General features: G+C 39.7%; 1 protein-coding gene across 4 annotated transcripts in view; it reads right to left on the bottom strand.

Moving 5' to 3' along the window:
- Positions 1-550: 550 nt before the first annotated feature.
- kif26ab (kinesin family member 26Ab) overlaps positions 551-19,780 on the bottom strand; it is a 232,519-nt gene continuing 213,289 nt past the window's right edge. For all 4 annotated transcript variants that reach the window (XM_057858780.1, XM_057858781.1, XM_057858782.1 and 1 more), the window contains 6 exons: positions 18,225-18,387; positions 12,728-15,962; positions 11,995-12,179; positions 8,099-8,122; positions 7,852-8,002; positions 551-1,849 (listed from right to left, as the gene is read on the bottom strand). In XM_057858780.1, the coding sequence (XP_057714763.1) occupies positions 1,668-1,849; positions 7,852-8,002; positions 8,099-8,122; positions 11,995-12,179; positions 12,728-15,962; positions 18,225-18,387 (3,940 nt within the window). In that variant the 3' untranslated portion in view covers positions 551-1,667. The remainder of the gene's footprint in view (positions 1,850-7,851; positions 8,003-8,098; positions 8,123-11,994; positions 12,180-12,727; positions 15,963-18,224; positions 18,388-19,780) is intronic.

Here is a 19,780-nt window from a genome sequence, read left to right as displayed (position 1 = left end):
CATGTCTGAACAATGGTGAAGCGTGACAGTTGTGTCAAAATGATTTAATCAAAAAACAAGGGAGTTCAAAACCTTTTTATCTACTTCAATAAAAAAAAAAAGTATTTTCTATGATTGAAAAAAAAAAAAGTTTATATTCTTTGAAGCAACTTATTTTTTGATTGAATTATAAAGACCCCAAATTCCTACCCAAAATATGGCCTAAACACAAAATATAACTTCAATCAAAAAAATTATTTCAATCAAAATCAAAATGCCTTCAATAAAAAATAAAAAAAAACTTTTAAAAACTTTTTTCACTTCAATCCAAAAAACAATCAAGCATAAAAAAAAAAGTATTTTGGGGGTTTGAGGTGATATTCTTTTTTATATATTTTTGTTTGTTTGAAGCAACTTATTTTTTTGATTGAATTATAAAGACATAAATTTCCTATCCAAAATATGGCCCAAACACAAAATATAATTTCAATCAAAAAATTTGTTTCAATCAACTTCACTTCAATAAAAAAAATATTTTAAAACATTTTTCACTTAAAAAAAAAAAAAAAAAAAAAAAAAAAAAAATTCAAATTATATTTTCAATTTAAAAAAAATCTAATTGTTTTTTTTTTTTTTTTTGGGAGGGGTGGCAATTTTATTTTTACATGAGTTTTTCCATGATTGAAAACATTTTTTTTAATTGAGGTGATATTCGTTTTAATATGTTTTCGTTTGCTTGAAGCAACTTATTTTTTGACCGAATTATAAAGACATAAATGTCCTACCCAAAATATGGCCCAAACACAAAACATTACTTCAATCAAAAACAAAATTGTTTCAATCATCAAAAAAATTCACTTGAAAAAAAGAAAAAGTAGTCTTTTCTATTTTTCAAAAATCTTTTTTCTTTTTTTTTGGCTTCATCAAATTTTGATTGAAGCAACTTTTTTTGGATTGAATAATAAAAACACAAATCTACCTCCATACATAAGGCGCAAGAGGTTGAATCATGAAAATGCTGACTGAGGTTTTAAACAATAGAAAAGGCAAATTCCGGTAGCGCAATAACATTAGCTTATTGCTTTTTCTTTTTTCCTCCTCTTTTTTTCTACCTTTTCAATGACATTTTTTTACACACCAAGAGATCATAAATACACTTTACAATGCAATATAAAATATGTGTTCTTAAAAGCAATATGTTCAGGGTTTTTTGCTCATGTTTTGGGAGAAATGAAAAACAATGACATGAAAGTATTTTAATAAAGGCACTTCCAGGTGTTCACTCACTCTTGAGAGTATGTGATATCCACCGCTATGCGTTTGTGCTCACGTTTCGTTTATTCGCCTTCAAACACGTCCTGGACGAGGCACTAGAGCAGAGTGGTTACGATTTTTTTTGTTTTCATACAAAAACCTCTTTTTAGCGAGGCCAGGGGTGTCAAATGTGCGCCACGGGGTCCAATCTGGCTAATGGGATTGCACATTGGAACCAATTCAAACTGTACATACAAAATCCCATGCTTTTATTTTGACACTGGAGCCGAGATGATCTAATTGCCATAAATGTGGCTCGAGTTTGACACCCCTGATCTAGTCATTCTTCCATTCAGTATTAGCCTGTTAGTTGCTGCTACATATCACCATCCTTCTTCACTTACGCATTTCCCCACATAGACTCCCATCTCTTCTCAAACTTCAACTTCCCGTGGTTCCTCGTGAGTGGCACCGGCTTGCGTGCTGATGTCGAAGCAGGTCACCATCATGACACGCGACTTGCACAAGTTCACGCAAAACTCCAGCTCCTCCGTGACCCTCTCCAAAACGTCTAGGTACTCCGGAGACTCCTTATCCAAATTTGGGTCCAAGTCAACTTTTCACACAAAAAAAAAAAAAAAAAAAAAAAAAAAAAGACAACAAGAATGGTATTTATTAAGGGTGTCACAGTTCATATGGATACATTTAACCGTTTCGGTTTTGCATGTTCGGTTTGGTTCGGTTCACTTTTGTACTGTTTTGATTTTAAGTGTCGGACACTCAGGGCTCTACATAAATCCTGCAAATCAGGGGGTCACCAACCTTTTTTGCACCACGGATTGGTGCGATGTTGGCCTTTTTTTCACAGACCGGCAGAAAAATAGTGCCAATTGTATTTCTGCTAACATGCTAATCGATAATCGCCATATGACCATAGACTTCATAATATAATGATGGGACACGGGGCGCAGGGCCAATTAATAGGGGGCCTATCTCCATCAAAGCTGACCGAGTGGAACCACAGACAAAGAGCTTTTTATGTTGAAAATTCTTGTGAATTAATGCTTAAATCCCTGAATTCTTTATAGATACGGACGTAAAACAGTATAGATTTTTGGTTAAAAGCGAAAAAAACGGGCAGTAAGCATTTATTTTACGTAAATATGTCGAAATTGCTGCTAGTCTTTAAGCCACTGTAGCGCCGCCTTGTCACCACAAAGAGCTTTTTACGTTGAAATTTTGTGAATAAATGCTTAAATCCCTGAATTCTTCATAGATATGGACTTAAAAAAGTCTCAATTTTTGGTTAAAAGCAACAAAAAAAAACGGGCAGTTAGCATTTAGTTACGTAAATATGTTGAATGTGGTGCTAGTCGTTAAGCCACTGTGGCGCCGCTTTATCTCCACAAAGAGCTTGTTATGTTGAAAATTCGCGTGAATAAAGCCTTAAATCCCTTAATTCTTCATAGATATGGATGTAATACAGTCTCGATTCTTGGTTAAAACAAAACAAAACAAAACAAAAAAACGGGCAGTTAGGATTTATTTTACGTACATATTGCAAATTATGACCCCAATGCCGTAGCGGTTAGTTTCTCCCATTGATTTTCTTCCCAATGTTTCAAAATGCATGCATGGTATGGAAAATATAATAATCACCTTGAATCCTCGAACAAATCACTCCTAAAACAATCCTTCCTGTTTGTATGCAGTACAGCTTTTGTACTTTTTCAACCTAAATCCGGCGTTGGATCGCTGCATCTGTTTGAAAATAACTGCGAGTGACTGAAGCGGAGTGTTGGACAGCCCCCCACTTGAAGGCATGGCGCAGTGTCTGGGGAATGTGTCCCGTCAATATCATTATGAAATCTATGGTATAACATTATGACATGATTATTACGGTCTCATGAGAGTCTTATGAACCTACTGCCAAATAAAAAATTACTGACTAGTCATGTTCAGGTTGTTGCCGCTAAGGCTTCAAAGCTTACAGTTTTGCTTGTTTATTCATAATTTTAAGATTTTTGAATTGTTACAATTTACATTTTAAATTTATGAACTCAGTGTCATTTATTTGAAATATCACCCAAAGGGGTCACTTTTATTTATTTGCACAAGTTTTATTCAGTACATTTTTAAAAAATAAAAGCATTTAAAGTAGTTATAGTACCAAAAATAAACTGAACTGAGCACTTCCGAAACCAAACGTACATTTTAGTGTACTGTTACACCCCTAGCAAGGGCGGACTGGCATACGGGGTATTTCTCCGGTGTTGGGAGAATTAAGTAGGGTCGCAATTCCTGACATAAGTAGGGTTAAGTCTCACTACACGAGTGAAATGCGACCCTACGTATTTTAAATGTACATGGGTAAACACTATCAACACTGTAAAATACATAACACCACCATTATGATCATCATAGGCTTCATAATGTTATTGACGGGTCAGATCGGTCATGCACTGCGCTTCGCCTTCAAGTAGGGGGCCGTCCATATCAAGAGGAGCTATTCACAAACACACGCATGCAGCAATCTAACGCCGGATTTCTGTTGAAAAAGTACGACAGCTGTACCGCATACAAACAGGAAGGATTGTCTCAGGAGGGATTTGTTCGAGAATTCAAGGTAATTATTATATTTTTCGTACCATGCGTGAAACGTTGTGAAAAAAATCAATGGGAGAAATTAGCCACTACTGCATTGGCATCATAGTTCGCAATATTTACGTAAAATTAATGCTAACTGCACTTTTTTTTTCTTTGCTTGTAACCAAGAATCGAGGCTGTTTTACGTCCATATCTATAAGAATTTGGGGATTTAAGCATTTATTCATAAGAATTATCACCTGAAAAGCTCTCTTTACATCAGGCGGCCGCTAGCTACACTCATTAACAGACTAACATTGTGCTTTGACACTAGGCATGTGCCGGTATGAGATTTTGACGGTATGATAACCATGGGCAAAAATACCGCGGTTTCACGGTATCACGGTATTGCAATTATAGCTCCAAAATGTGTTATTTTGAGATGTATGGGTTAATTTTTTTTTTTTTTCCCATTGAACAGGATTTTTTAAAAAAAATTCAGAACATTGCAACGTTGCAAATTGGAACATGAATATATTGTTAAAATAAATTATCAATAAAAAAATATATATATATTTTAAATAAGATTAAAATAAATATAACTTATAGACTATACCCACAGCCACAGCTCAAGTTGCTCAAGATTAGAGCAAGAACAAAATAATTTCCATAAAAAAGGTAAAAACACTTCTGAATAAATTTTTTTTTTTAATTCTACTGCATGACTTTTTTTTTTTTTAGGGTGGAAAAGCTCAAGTGAAGTTTCGCCATTTTCAGCCACTGTGTCAACTCTAGTCCACATGATGCCATGCCTATGTGTTAAAAAACAAAGAATTCATAAGTTAAAAATGTATAAGTTAGTTTAAAGTGTAAATATTGTTGTGGAAAGGTTTCATCTAAACAAACAAACAAAAACAAAAAAACATTGGGAGTGAGACCTCTCCTTGATCCAGCGAATGTGGATTTGTGGTTAGGGCAAGAGCATCTTTCGCAATTAGTGATCTTTGATGCTATCCCCTTTTCCCCTTCATTCAAGCGAATCAAGCTTGTTTTCTCACTCTGCAGCTGTACACTCGACGAAGTTGCTCTCCCAGCTATGCCTAGGCTTACATTCGTCTTTGTAAGCTTTTAGTTAGTTTGTATATTGAATTTGAAAGGAAAATGTGTGTTTTGTTTTTGGCGAACTTTTCATGGTGCTAATCTGTTGAAGCTACTCACACATGGAAAAATACAATTGTACAATGTTTTAAATGTATTCATTTTGTATATTCCATTTACCATGATTTGAGAGCTCAATAAATTGAAGAAATGTATGCCTTATGTTTGGAGTATTAGTTTTTGGGTTCACTGGCTGTCACTTTCACACACAGCAACAAACGGGAGGGGGTGAGCGCTGCCGCGCTAAGCCACTTCTGGCTGCATTTTTGACACATGAAAAATAGCGAATACTGTACAACGGTCTGACAGAAAATTTTAGTGGTTTTGAAACCACGACGTTTTCACACCACGGTAAACCGAGAAACCGGTAACCGGCACATGCCTATTCGACACATTTAATGCAAAATAAATGCTAACTGGACGTTTTTTTGCTTTTAACCAAGAATCGAGACTGTTTTAGCTCCATATCTATAAAGAATTCAGGGATTTAAGCATTTATGCACAAGAATTTTCAATGAAAAAAGCTATTTGTCTGTGATTCTACTCGGTCAGCTTTGACAGCCTCGCCAACAATGCAGGCCCCCTATTTATCCGCCCTGCGCCCCGCGTCCCGTCAATACATTATGAATCTATGTCATCATTTAAAAATGAAACAATGTCGCTTGATCTTAAAATCGCTTGATCTACATGTGCGTTACATGCGCTGTCACGTCAGTACAATATTATGTGATTCCTCTGAGCAGCGTGTCATTTTGGCAGATGGTACTCATGGTAGCTTACAGTTCTCATTTTTGTGGCACTGTAAATCCACAAATCTGATTAAGATCCGGCCAAGGTTGGTGAATATTAGTAGTAGACCTCTCTGACTACTCCCAAACTCAAAACTAAGCATTTTTTCTGTACCAATATTTACAAAAATCAATTAAAACTCCAATATGTATACTCTGATCAGGTTACAGTTCTCATTTTTGTGGTACTGTAAATCCACAGTTTTGAATAAATTCTGGCGAAGGTTGGTAACTATTAGTAGTGGACCTCTCTGACTACTTACAAACTCAAAACTATGCATTTTTAAGAATTCTTTCCCAATATTTAGAAAACTTAAATGTCCTACATGTGTACTTTGATTAGGTTACAGCTCTCTAATGGTTTACTTATGTTATACTCTATTGTATAAATGTCCTGTTTGCATTAAAATGACTACACTGTTGTAATTATTTTTATTGTAGGCCGGGGGTCGGCAACCCGTGTTTTGAGAGCCACGTGCGGTTTTTTAGCGCTGCCCTAGTGGCTCCTTGGAGCGTTTCAAAAATGTTTGAAAATGGAAAAAAGATGGGGAGGGAAATATATTTTTCGTTTGAACATGGTTTCTGTAGGAGGACAAACATTACACAAGTAATCTTAACATTTTCCAATGTTGTAAAAATGTAGAATAAATATTACATTTCAACATTTCTGTCAATGAAGATTTGCGTCATAGCCTGCGACGCAGGTTTCTATCAGCAAGGTGACTGTTGTAAACCAACCTGGCAGCTGCATGATGGGACATGGATTCCAAAGAGGAAGAGAAAAAAAACTAAGGAGAATGGAGGATTCAAGGTTTCTTCGGCCGAATCAGTTGCATTCGTTGCCAATGCGGAATGATTTTCTGAATGTTTGCTCTATAGCGAGAAGTTGTCAAATCACAAAAGGAGTAATGTGAAAAGACATCTGCAGGGAAGGTATACTACTTTTGCAGCCAAGTACCCAGGAAGTGCGATTGCATTACTTCTGGAGAAATCATAGGAGTGCAAAAATAGACTTAAAAAGTGGATTGCATCTCCAAACTCCACTACTGCTTTAAGTTTTGTTGCAACCTGGGATAAACAAAGCGTGGAAAACCGTTCACAGATGGTGACTGGTAAATGAAGGGGTCATTCATCAACATATCAGAACACCTATTTGCAGACTTCAAAAACAAAACCGAGATAATACAGAAAATCAAATACATGCCTCTCGCACGAAGACAGTGGAGGAAAGGGCCATAAAAATGGCAGGCAACTTCACCAATCAGCAAATCAAGGACATTAATTCAGCGACAGCATACTGAGTCGTGTGATGAGATCGATATTGAACACCCATCACTTTTATGCAGGTATGTGAACTCCGATTATATACCATACCTTTTCAAAAGGGTGCGTTTTTTTTTTTTTTCTTTTTATAAATGCAGGCTGCGTTTTGTTGCACTACGTTTGTTGCCCAGATAAGGGGCATGTTATGCACATTCTATTTTTTGTTGTTGTTTTCGAATCTTCAAAATACAAATGACATAAAAATTCGGATTTCTTTATTGCATTTCTTTGATTTTATCAAAGCAATTAAACCTAATCCATTAATATTGTAATGAAGTTAAACTTGAGGCAGTATCGGAAAACAACAAGTGGTGCATCATTCTCTATAGAATGCTCATTATGTATTCATAGCCAACTTAGTCACTTTGATAGAAAGCTAATATAGATACATACAACATGTGTTGCCTTCATTATAATACTTCTATAAGGCTTTTAATTTTTTGCGGCTCCAGACATATTTGTTTTTTGTTATTTTGGCTCTTTCAACATTTTGGGTTGCCGACCCCTGCTCTAGGCTAATTATGGGCTCGGGTAATTTACGATATGATTTTTGTCCAAAACAACATCAAATGCTGTTTCTTTTTTCATCAAGGTACGGGTACTTGTTTTGCCGGCTGGATGGCTGCCAAAACCATAAAGAGCAAAGCAGGTAATTCAAAGACTCCCATGCCACTCCCTCCCCCCAGTCCGCCCTTGACCCCTAGAATTAATCTTGATTCAGAAAAAAATAAACAGTGGGCATGACAAAAAAACATTCACTTACACTCTCCAGTCCACTTTCTGGGATCCATCATCAGTCGGGCCTTGGTGTCCTCCAGCTCCTCCATCAAGACCTCATGCTTCGCTTTCAATTCCCTGACTTGCTGCTGCCTTCTCTCCAAAATCTTCAACTTATTGTTAAAATACAACAGCCCCTGAAGGAAGAACTGATTCAATACCCATATTCATGTACAGCTAAATTACATTAAAATGTATATTTATGGCTATTATACAGCCAAACATTTTCTTACCTTGTCAACATCATGAAACGATTGCTGAAAATGACGAGAAAAACGAGTTACAATGTGGAACATGATTCCTCCTAATACAGTTTACCGAAGTGAGCTAATTATTTTTTACTATTGAAATGTGTCCACTAATTAAAAGACAATCAAACTTGAGAAGTTAACACATCTCTGAGTGTCTGTGCTAAACCTATGGGAGCAGTCAATGAGGCACAGAAGAGGAGCTATAAAAGGCAATCAGCAATGAGTGGTGAGCTGATTGAGCCTAGTCTTCATTGCACATTCTTCCGCCATTCCTCACAATTTCATTATCCCCGCTCTCAGGAACGGTCCATATATCATTTAAAGCCTGTTAGTAATTGCCTCCAGAACTCTTGAGATTCCGGAGGAGTCAAAATTCTGAGCTTGTAGGATATCTGCACTGACATTGCCATGAGGGCAACTGACTGAAGGTCAGTCGTCTGACACGCCGTATTCCTGTCTTGGGCTTTAAAAAGAAACTGGGAAGAAGAGAGCTACACTGCAAGCCAAAAGTATTGGCACCCTTGCAAATCTGTCAGATAATGCTCAATTTCTCCTAGAAAATGATTGTAATTACAAATGCTTTGATGGTAATATCTTCATTTATTTTGGTTGCAATGAAAAAACACAAAAGAGAATGGGGAAAAAAATTGAATCATTATCATTTTGCACAAAACTCCAAAAATAGGCCAGACAAAAGTATTCGCACCTTTGAAAAATCATGTGATGATTCTCTAATCTGTGTAATTAACAGCACTTGTTACTTATCTGTGGCACATAAGAGGTGGTGGCGATAACTAAATCACACTTGCAGCCAGTTAAAATGGATAAAGTTGACTCAACCTGTGTCCATGTGTGTACCACATTGAGCACGGAGAAAGAAAGAAGACCAAAGAACTGTCTGAGGACTTGAAAAGCAAAATTGTGAGGAAGCATGGGTAATATCAAGCCTGCAAGTCCATCTCCAAAGACCTGAATCTTCCTGTGTCTACCGTGCGGAGTGTCATCAATAAGTGTAAAGCCCATGGCACTGTAGCTAACCTCCCTAGATGTGAACGGAAAAGAAAAATTGACGTGAGATTTAAACGAAAGATTTACAGATGGTGCATAAAGAACCTCGACTAACATCCAAGCAAGTTCAAGCTGTCCTGCAGTCCGAGGATGCAAAAGTGTCAACCCGTACTATCCATCGGCGTCTGAATGAAAAGGGACTCGATGGTAGGATACCCAGGAAGACACCACTTCTGAACCGAGACATAAAAAAGCCAGGCTGGAGTTTGCCAAAATTTACCTGAGAAAGCCAAAAAAGTTTTGGAAGAATGTTCTCTGGTCAGATGAGACAAAAGTAGAGCTTTTTGGGAAAATGCATCAACCTAGAGTTTACAAGGAAAAAAAACAAAGCCTTCAAAGAAAAGAACATGATTCCCACAGTCAAAGATGGCGGAGGTTCCCTAATGTTTTGGGGTTGCTTTTCTGCCTGTGGCACTGGACTGCTTGACCGTGTGCATGGCATTATGAAGTCTGAAGACTACCAACAAATTTTTGAGAATCATGTAGGGCCCAGTGTGAGAAAGTTGGGTCTCCCTCAGAGGTCATGGGTCTTCCAGCAGGACAATGACCCAAAAGCACTAGAAAATGGTTTGAGAGAAAGCACTGGAGACTTGTAAAGTGGCCAGCAATGACTCCAGACCTGAATCCCATGGAACACCTGCGGACAGATCTGAAAATGGCAATTCGGAGAAGGTACCCTTCAAACCGCAGAGACCTGGAGCAGATGGCCAAAGAAGAGTGGTCTAAAATTCCAGCAGTGCATTTTAAGACACTCATTGATGGATACCGGAAGCGGTTCTTCGCAGTTATTCCGTCTAAAGCAGGGGTGGGCAAACTATTCCACAAAGGGCCGCAGTGGGTGCAGGTTTTTGTTGCAACCCATTAAGAGGACACCTTTTCACCAATCTGCTGTTTTACAAGTGCAATCAGTGAAGTGCAGTCAGGTGCTTCTCATTTCTGCTGAAACCTCATTGGTTCAACTATCTGTGCTGGGTCAGTTGGAACAAAGACCAGGACCCACTGCGGCCCTCGAGGACAGGTTGTGCAACCAAGTATTAGGCTGAGGGTGCCAATACTTTTGTACTACCAATTTTTGGAGTTTTGTGAAAAATGATAATGATTTAATTTTTTTTTCATTCTCTTTTGTGTTTTTTCATTGCAAGCAAAACAAGTGACAATATCACTACCAAAGCATTTGTAATTGCAATCATTTTCTGGGAGAAATTGAGCATTATCTGACAGAATTGCAGGGGTGCCAATACTTTTGGCCAGCAATGTCTGACATTCCCAGCATTTGTTGTAAATCCTACTAACTTAACAAGTGAGCTTCATGAGAGCCAGAGGCTACATCATTTTGCGATGGCGATAATGAAAATGTTTCGTTGACGAACAATTTTGTCATGACAAATGCGAGCTAAAAACGTGTCTTGGGAAAAAGGCTGCACCAGCTAATCGTTTAAATCGAATGAATTAGTTGCCACGTAATTTGAATTCTGATTTTTGCCTGCAGCTTTGAGCAGTCCCGTCCGTTTGGGTCCTTATTTGTGTGCAATATGAGGCTGCACGAGCCTGTGCAAGTGATTCGAGCGAAAGAGTTCACTTCTGTTGTGTTGCTGAAAATATAATACAGTATTACGAAGTGTTGAGAGTTAGATTGTCTTTTGTGTTGTTAGATCCAGTGTGCCTCCGTCTGATGTGAGTAAATGAAGCAAATTGTATTCTTTGTAGTTTTTGTTGATGAGATGTTACTACTGAGCACAGAGCACTAAGCTAGTTAGCATGTATGCTAATTAGTGTCTTAAGTGTCCGTTTGTATTGTGTTTTGGGGAAGTGTGACATTTTCTTGTTGTACGTGTAGTGTGTCGGCCTGCAACATAGCAGTGTTTGGGTCGTGTCACCCATGTGACGTGCTGCGTGAGCCTGCCCCAAACTCACAAACACAGCAGTATGTAGGATTTGCTTCAAGCTAGTCTAAGCTCCAGGGTTGCTTGTTTTAAAACACTTGGTAAGATTTGTTTTCTTATCTTGGCAAGAGATAACATGCAATGTTGCTTTAGCCTTTAAATATCTGTGTTAAGTGATCAAAGACTAAATGTAACTCGTAGTGTTAACTTGGCATTTGTGTTAGCAGTAGCATATACGTTAACTTGGTTACACTTTATTTGAACTCTGTAAGACTGTCATAACGATGACTGATATGAATGAGAGTTCAGGACACCTGTCATCGAGTGTCATTTAGTAAATGATGTCACTTTAGATGCGATATTGAGATTTTTTTTCAAATGTCTTTAGGTTGGGATTAAAGTTTAGGGACTGTGTTAGGGTTGGAACACTTAATGACATTACAATGTCATAAGCATTCGTTAATGTTCATGACAGTGTCATGTCATAATTAGGACTGTCTCATGACAGTCTTATGACACAGAGTCTAAATAAAGTGTTACCCAACTTTTTACCCCATACACTTCATGGTGTCCAGGTGGGTATAATTATTTGAAAATTTTCCTAATGAGTGTGTATTATCGTCACGACGTCTTTGTTGTCCTTGTAGACGCTACAATATATTCTCGTCTGTCAATGTTCATACGAAATTGTTGAAATCCTTTATTTATCTATTTATATTTATGCTTTTACAGATGAAAACATTTTGAGTGCGAGTCAACTAAAACTAGACGAAATTTGTCTGAGTTTTCGTCAAAGAAAACTAGACCGAGACAATTTGAAAAGACTAAAATAAGACTAAGAAGTATTTTCATCCAAAAGACTAAGACTCAAATTAACAGGACTGCCAAAAATAACACTGCACTACATAAGTATTACACTACACGCACCTCTCCGGCTTGTTCCTGTCGTCCTCTCTGAAGGCGTTCCACATCGTCGATCTCGTAGACCTTGATTTCAAAAGGCTCTTTCAGTGTCGGAGGCAAGTCGACCCACTGGCCAGCTGTGCCGACTTTCTTCCCCAGGGACGACGTATCAGGCAACGGTGCTGGAATGAGGCGTCGTCTCTGGAAACCTAGAGAAGCATTCGTCAGTATCTGTTAGTCTGTGGACAAATCCTTACGAGTCAAAATAAGGCCAAAGCTGGTCTAGTAATGGTGGCTGCATATTTATAGGCATTTAATAACTTACGATGTTGCAAGTTCACAAAGAGGAAAAAAATGTAGCAGGACTATGTTTAAGACCTTTTTAAGCCTTAATTTCACATGTATGCAGCGGTCTAAAAAAAACAAAAAGGAAAAGCCTCCACGCTCATATTCAATTCATCAAACTTGATCATCACAGTTTGAGCCGTCTTTTTGTGAAACATTCATCACCGGTTCCCATATATATATATATGAATAATTTATGGGGTTGAATCAGAAGGAAAGAAAATACAATGAAATACCAATTTGCAACTGAATAAGAAAGGATAATGGAAAGGATAGGATAAAAAGCCTTTCCGGATAATGGAGCATGAGAGCAACGAACGCCAGGCTACATTGCAACAGTACCGTAATGTGTCGGACGTTTACTTTTCATTTTTTTCAGAGAGTAAATCAGTGTAATTTGTGGGTTTCTCACCAGTCGCTCTCTTTTTTGGATATTTGGAGGTCCTTGTCCGGCCTGAAGATGATATTCCGCTCTCACTCATTGAGTCGTGGGCAGAGGAAGCACTCCCCGTGGCTTCACTGTCACGGATCATACTCTCATATCCACTACTGCCACCACTGTGATAGAAGAGAGCTGTGCGGCCCATCGCTGGAGGCAATTCCCCGCTCAACACACTACTATTGTCACTGCCGTGACCACTGCTGTACCGCTGGGGCCGCCTGGGTGCTGTAATTTTGCTGTACGGAGAGGGTAGCATTGCTATTGATGATTTGTCATCACCCACATTCACGCCACTGTCATTGCCACTGTCCGAATCTCCGGAAACTGTCGCATGCTTGCCCGATATGCCACTTGTTGCTAGTTCACTCACACGACTGTTGGCGGCTCGTACTGCCTGCTTTGTACCCATGATAGTCCCTCTCCCAGTCTTGCTAGCGACAACGGCGGCAGGGGAACGGGGACCTGACGTTCTGCCTGATGGAGGAAGGTTGGCATTGGTGGTTCTAGTCACAGCACTAGCCAATGATTTGGTGGAGGAACTTAAGCCTTTGGAACTGTTGGCGGACAATGAGCGGGCCTTACTGCTATTGAGTGCTCCCAATGCACGAGGATTTCCTGCTGCTTTCACCTGGGCCATTTTACTCATAGTTCCTCCACCTGGGGATGACGGGCAGGATGCAATAGGGGAACTTGAAGAATTAGGAATTCCAAATCTAGGAATAGATTTCCCGACCTTGCTACTGCTGCTCCCCAGACTTGCTCCGCTATTTTCCCGACTAAGCCCGGGTCGGGGGCTGGACAGAGACAAACTATCAGACCTCTCCAATGACATCTGGCTTCCATAGTGATGTCCGGCTTCACCTCTGGTCCCTCTGGCCTTCAAACCTGATGTAACTTTGACATTGCTATGGTCAGCTCTCAGGCTGGAGGTTTTTAAACCAATGGAGTCTAATCTGTGACGAACTTCTAGTTCATCTTCTGACACCACTGCTCTTGCGCCGGGGTTCCTTCCTGCTTCCCCATATGCTAATTTTAAGGCACTTTGGGGTAGAAGGATCTTGGTCTTGTGGTCAAGACTGGACTTTCTTATTGGAGGAGGGGGAGGTGATATACAACCAGGTCTAGGTAGATTGCTTGATTTCTGTGAGTTAGCCTTGTTGCTTTTCCCTAGAGAAGAGAATTTAAGGCCTGTTGCTGCCGCAACATCTTGCGTTCCCTTGTAGTCCGTAGAGGAATGGATGACGGGCACTGTTCCCAAGGTGGTGGCTCCTCTTCTCAGCTGAGGCATTCGGCTGGGAGGGTCAAATTTCTTACAGGCAGTCTTTTCACACCCATCGACCACCCTTTGGGAAGAGGTAGCCCCATGTAGTTTAGATGGCCGAGGTGCGCTGTTACAGTTGTTGGATACTTTGCTCGAAGAGATTCCACTCTGAGGCGTTCTGACGAACCTGCTGGTGGAGACAATCGGTTGAGCTTGTGGAAGGTTGTCCGTACGCTGCCAGGGATTCTCCTGTTTATTCTCTTGCCTCGGTAGATCTCTGCTGTTGCTGCTACTGCTACTACTAGGGATGGATGAGGTAGGTTTTACCTTCCTTGGAAGACTGGAGTGAACCATGGAGGGAGACTGTGAAAGTGTGGAGCTAAGTGAATGAGCCTTTGTTATTTTAGAAGGCAATCTGAGGGATGCTTTGGTTGAATCTGGAGATGGCGGGCACTTTGTCAAGGACAGTTTGCTTGAGGCAGTACTGTCACTGTCCTGTTCAGAAAAACTAAATCCGCTGTCATTCAACGAATTCTTGGTATCTCTAGTCGATGGCACACTATGTAACATATCAAGGGAATCGAAATTAAAAGTGGATTCTGTTCCAATGTCCTTTTCTGGTGGAAGAAAGACGTCCGAAGATTGAGCTCCTTCACTCTCCAGGGTGCAGACACTAACTTCACTAAGCCAAGAGCTGACAGAAGAACCCCTACTATGTACACACTCCAGTGGTCCTTCTTGTAGCGGCATGGCCAATTCGATGTTTAGATCAGCTCTCTCTACAGATGATGTGTAGGCATCAAATTCGTCATTGATGCTGCTAATAATGCTGACAGGTCTGGAGCCAGAGGCAATGGCCTGCAAAGAACAGTCACTGTTAAAGCTGATAATGCTGGATGGCCGACCCTTATCGACAATACTGCCTATAGATAGCTCCTCTACAACAGTGAACACGAGTTCGTCTTCTCCATTAAGTTCAACAGGCTGCTGCAAGGTGACAGTCGCTCTCAAGATGTCCCGGTCGAAGCACCTTTCCTGTATGGTGGAGCTCACCTGGCAAACCTCCATTGGAGCTCTGAGAATTGGGGAAGCGCAAGGATCCCTCCTTTTCACAGCCTGGTGGCTCATTCCTACCGGGGGCATTCTGGTGTTGGATCGTGCTGTCTTTTCAGAAATTTCTTTGCGAGAGCCTTTCTTGTTGAAGTATATCTTCTCCCTTACAACGGGCTCAGGATGAATTGTTGCAGCACTTGGCAATTTTTCAGCATCAACTGTGTTTTCTGGAACCAAGATCCTCTCGCCATCAGCACTAGTTCTGCATACATTCGGAACCACACATTCCGTTTGTTTCATTTCTGCTAGTGTGCCGCGCCTTTCTAAAATGTCTGCTTTAGATTTATTGCCAGGACTGGAAAATGGTTCAATGGCAACTAATTTAGGAGAAATGCTATCTTGGTTACAAGTCATACTTGCAACAGTCTTTGGTGAAACAGAGCTTTCGCTCTCCTTAGATTTGTCCAACTTGGGGTTCGCATGGTGTCGCTTGCCTTCGCCAACAAACGCTGTAGGTTCTTCACTACCATCGATACATTCCAGCCGCTCTTGTAGCTCAGCAAATGTGTTGCATTTAAAGAATTGATCTCTGTCTAAAGGACCCTCCTTTGTTGTCCTCTTCTTGTTGATGGAAGGGATGATGGGAACAAAGGCAGGTGGGCCTTCATTGTCACTGAGCTCTCTGTCTGAGATCGCAGCTCCTCCAGGGCCCACATAAATGACAGTATCGCATGACTGTTCACTACTGGAGGAATAGTCTGGGTCACTGAGCAGAGACGGTAGATCTGGGTCAAGTGCTACAGTCCGAGGATGGAAAGGTCTAAGGTGGGGTGGTCGACGAATCCTCCCTTCCTCACAGGAACTTTCCCCTCCAGACGAACTGGATGCATACTGTAAGAAAAAACAACAACTAATTAAAGGATGGATGTAATAAAAGTCTAGATTCTCAAAATATTAATGTAGCAATTCAACGATTCTCTGGAAGCAGTTGGCAGGTACTGTAGTGTTGTTTTCGTCAACGATGACAAAAAATGAAAATACTTCGTCGACGAACAATTTTTTTCGTGACGATGGTAACGAAATAAAAGCGTATCTTGGGAGACTAAAACATAAGGAGACGAATGCCAGTTTTTGTCTGACATGACAAGAACGAAAGCGTTTCCGTCATACAACCCCTAGCAAAAAGTATGGAATCACCAGTCAGGGACGAGCAGTCACTCAGACATTTTATCATGTAGAACAAACTCAGATAAAAAGCTTGAAAAAATAATGAATTAGTTCAAAAGTGCAATTCTTTAGCATTCAGTAACACTAAAAGGAATGAATAAAAAACATTGTGGTGGTCAGTAAATGTTAATTTTATAGAGCAAGTGCAGGGAAATACATATGGAATCACTCCATTCTGCGGAAAAAAAAATGGAATCATGAGAAACAAACAAAAAAATAACAATAAAAACACATCTCTCGTATTTAGTAGCACCACCTCTGGCTTTTATGACAGCTTGCAGTCTGTGAGGCATGGATTTGATGAGTAGTCTTCATCAATTTGGTGCCAACTCTCTTTGATTGCAGTTGCCAGATCATCCTTGCAGGTCGGAGCCTTGCTGTGGACCATTTTTTTTCAATTTCCACCACAGGTTATTACTAGGGTTGAGATCTGGGCTATTTGCAGGCCATGACATTGACTGGATGAATCTTTCTCTAAGGAATGGTTTAACAGTTTTAGCTCTGTGGCATGATGCATTGTCATCTTGGAAAATGACAAACATATTTTCAATTGAAGGGATAAGAAAGCTTTTTAAAATTTCAATGTAAACTTGTGCATTTATTGAAGATTTAACCACAGCCATCTGCCCAGTGCCTCTGCCTGACATGCAGCCCCATATCTTCAAGGACTGAGGGAATTTTGATGTCTTCTTCAGGCAGCCATCCTTGTAAATCTCACTGAAACAGCACCAAACAAAAGTTCCAGCACCATCACCTTGTTCAATGCAGATTCTTGACTCTTGACACCATGTCCAATGCAGATTCTTGACCCTTGACAAGGTGATTGTTATTTCTTTGTTTGTTTCTCATGATTCCATATTTTTTTCCTCAGAATTCCTCAGAGTAATTCCATATATATTGCGTGTGTCCTATTAAAATAAACTTACACAGTACTTGGCGGCCAGGTGTGTATAATTAATCCAAAAAAAAAAAAAAACGTATTGTTTTGCTTCTGAGTGTTTATTATTACCAGAAGGTTGGCGTCATCCTTGTAAACGCTACAACATGTGCTCATCTGTCAAGGTTTATTCGAAGTTGTTTGGAAACCTTTATTTATTTTTGGAGTAAAACTTTTGAATTTACTGACGAAAACGTTTTTGAGTAAACGTCAATGAAAACTAGATGAAGACCAACATATTTTGAAATGTGTAGAATATGACAAAAAAGTATTTTCGTCCGAAAGACTAAGACGAAATATAAAAGGGCTGCGAAAAACAATGCACATTATATGAATTCCTGCAATAAAATCAATCCAAAAGCATGATTAAGATTAAATTAATTCCTGTGAAATTATCAGTCAATGTATATCTCAAGGTTAAAAGTCCACATCAATAGTCACGCAGAAATTAATGTCACTAAAATGAATTGCCACATTTGAGCTACATTGTAATCATGCCTGGAACGGTAACTGAATAAATATACGCTGTCAGTGCGCCTAATTATCTGGAGCATACATTTCCATAATACAAAGAAATGCATCACACAGTGCCGTAGGCAGTGGTATTGATTACATGATTATGTGTTGAGGAGTAGAGAAAAACTACTTCCGGAGTTGGAGCTCTGATAATCTTTCATTTGGGGGAGGCATTTACACATTCATTTGTGTAATAGCTCTAGAATTACAGGAGGAAGGCCCATTTTGAAAAATGGAGTCACATGGACGATAAAATTTCAATTGCATTATGCAGTGCGACAGCAACACTCATAATGTTTAATAACATTTCTCAGCAATGATTATTCATCTGACAAAATGAATAGTGATTTGTAAGTGGATTTCAAAATGTTATTTCAAACGTGCAACATTACTACCTGGAAGTTCATATCAAGAGTATCAGTTCATGACTGCCACTGTCGATATTTAGCACGGCAATGAATTGATCTTGGCACCTTTGATTTCTTCTTCCTCATGCGGTGAATGCGCGATGCCAGTTGTATCGTGGTGAGCGAGTCAGCGTAGTTCGCTGGAGAATCGGAGATGTGGGCGATCATGGTGGTTCGACAGTTGATGTTGCCGAGGGACTCTCGCAGTAGCATTGTCAGCTTGCTGTCTCTGCAGGGGTGCCCATTGTTATTAGCAAACAATACCACCGTGAATTCCAATGATCAATAAAGATATCTGACGTCATTTTAGAATTATATCCAAGACAAATCACTTGGAATATATCCTTTTCCTACACTGTAAATAAATAAACAAGAACATTTCGGTAACATGCATACACTAAAAACTGTGGTTGTCAGAATTATAACACTTAGAAAAAAAAAAAAAAAAACAGAAAAGGAATAAACTACCGTAAAAATATATGTTCATTCATTCATTCATCTTGCAGGCCGCTTATCGCGGGCAATGTTCCCTCTAATTTTCAATGAGTCTGAGCAGACACACAAGCTTCCTGAGCACACTGAGGACCACTGTGAGCAACATCAGATATGTACCATGTGGCCACACACCAGTATCACACCTGTTCAAAACCTTGGATTATAGCTAGTGTCGTGGCTTATTAAAACAATCAAATCACGGCAGCAATTTTTGTCTGTTGAATGAATATACAGGCATTAAAATCTCTCACCTTTCGACGAAATTCACTGTTTTGAAGTCAAAAAGGGTGACCGACCTACGTGAATTGTGTAGAGCCGAGGAGACAATTTTTAAGGGGGGGGGGGTCGGTAGATTTTTTAAATGTCGGATGCTTGGTACTCAAGCGGGGAAAGCGGCACAAAGCCAAAAAAGCTCACCAGAGTGGCCAAATTATTGACATATTTCAACGAAACAAAGGAGGGTACACTGTTGTGCCCCGTCTCTTCAAAGCCTGGCTGCACGTCGGCCACGAATGAACAACTAAAGCGCCGTCACCCAGTTGTAATCTTGGAAGACGACAGGAGTCAATTAGAAAGCTGGCAGATTGTAAGTCCATCTAACTAACTAACGATGTTTTATTGAAGTTGCGAAGCCTGTCGCGATATGCAATGAGTCCTTTTATCGCACGGTAAATAAAAATGAGGGCGGCAATTTTCACGGCTGCGTTTTATCGTCGTGTGCGTGCGTGCTTACATTTGTGCATCTGTGTTCACATGCGTGTTGATGGCATGTGAGACTAAGTTCTTTTCACAGATGTTTATTGGTTATCAACACGCCGTACAATTAAAGTTCAGACGGAAAAAATGAGGAAACACATCTATATTAAACACTGTAAATGTTAGCATTGCTACAATGAGGCTATTGTGGAAAAAAGACAACCTACATTAGACTGCTATAATACATTGGCAGTCTTCTCCAAAACGCAAACTTGCGGTTAAAAGGTGACACTTCAAATATGAAAAATCGCTAGTTAACAGCATTTGCAAATGAAAAAAATGGATTACTGACACCACATGCAATGACAAAAAGAGCTTTTTTTGGGGAGTGTAAAGCTTCCTGTTAGCGGTTTAGCGAACGTGCTTCCGGT

Source organism: Corythoichthys intestinalis, chromosome 15 (assembly GCF_030265065.1).
Source record: "Corythoichthys intestinalis isolate RoL2023-P3 chromosome 15, ASM3026506v1, whole genome shotgun sequence".
Taxonomy (NCBI): Eukaryota; Metazoa; Chordata; class Actinopteri; order Syngnathiformes; family Syngnathidae; genus Corythoichthys; species Corythoichthys intestinalis.
This window is presented reverse-complemented; position numbering and strand designations above follow the sequence as displayed.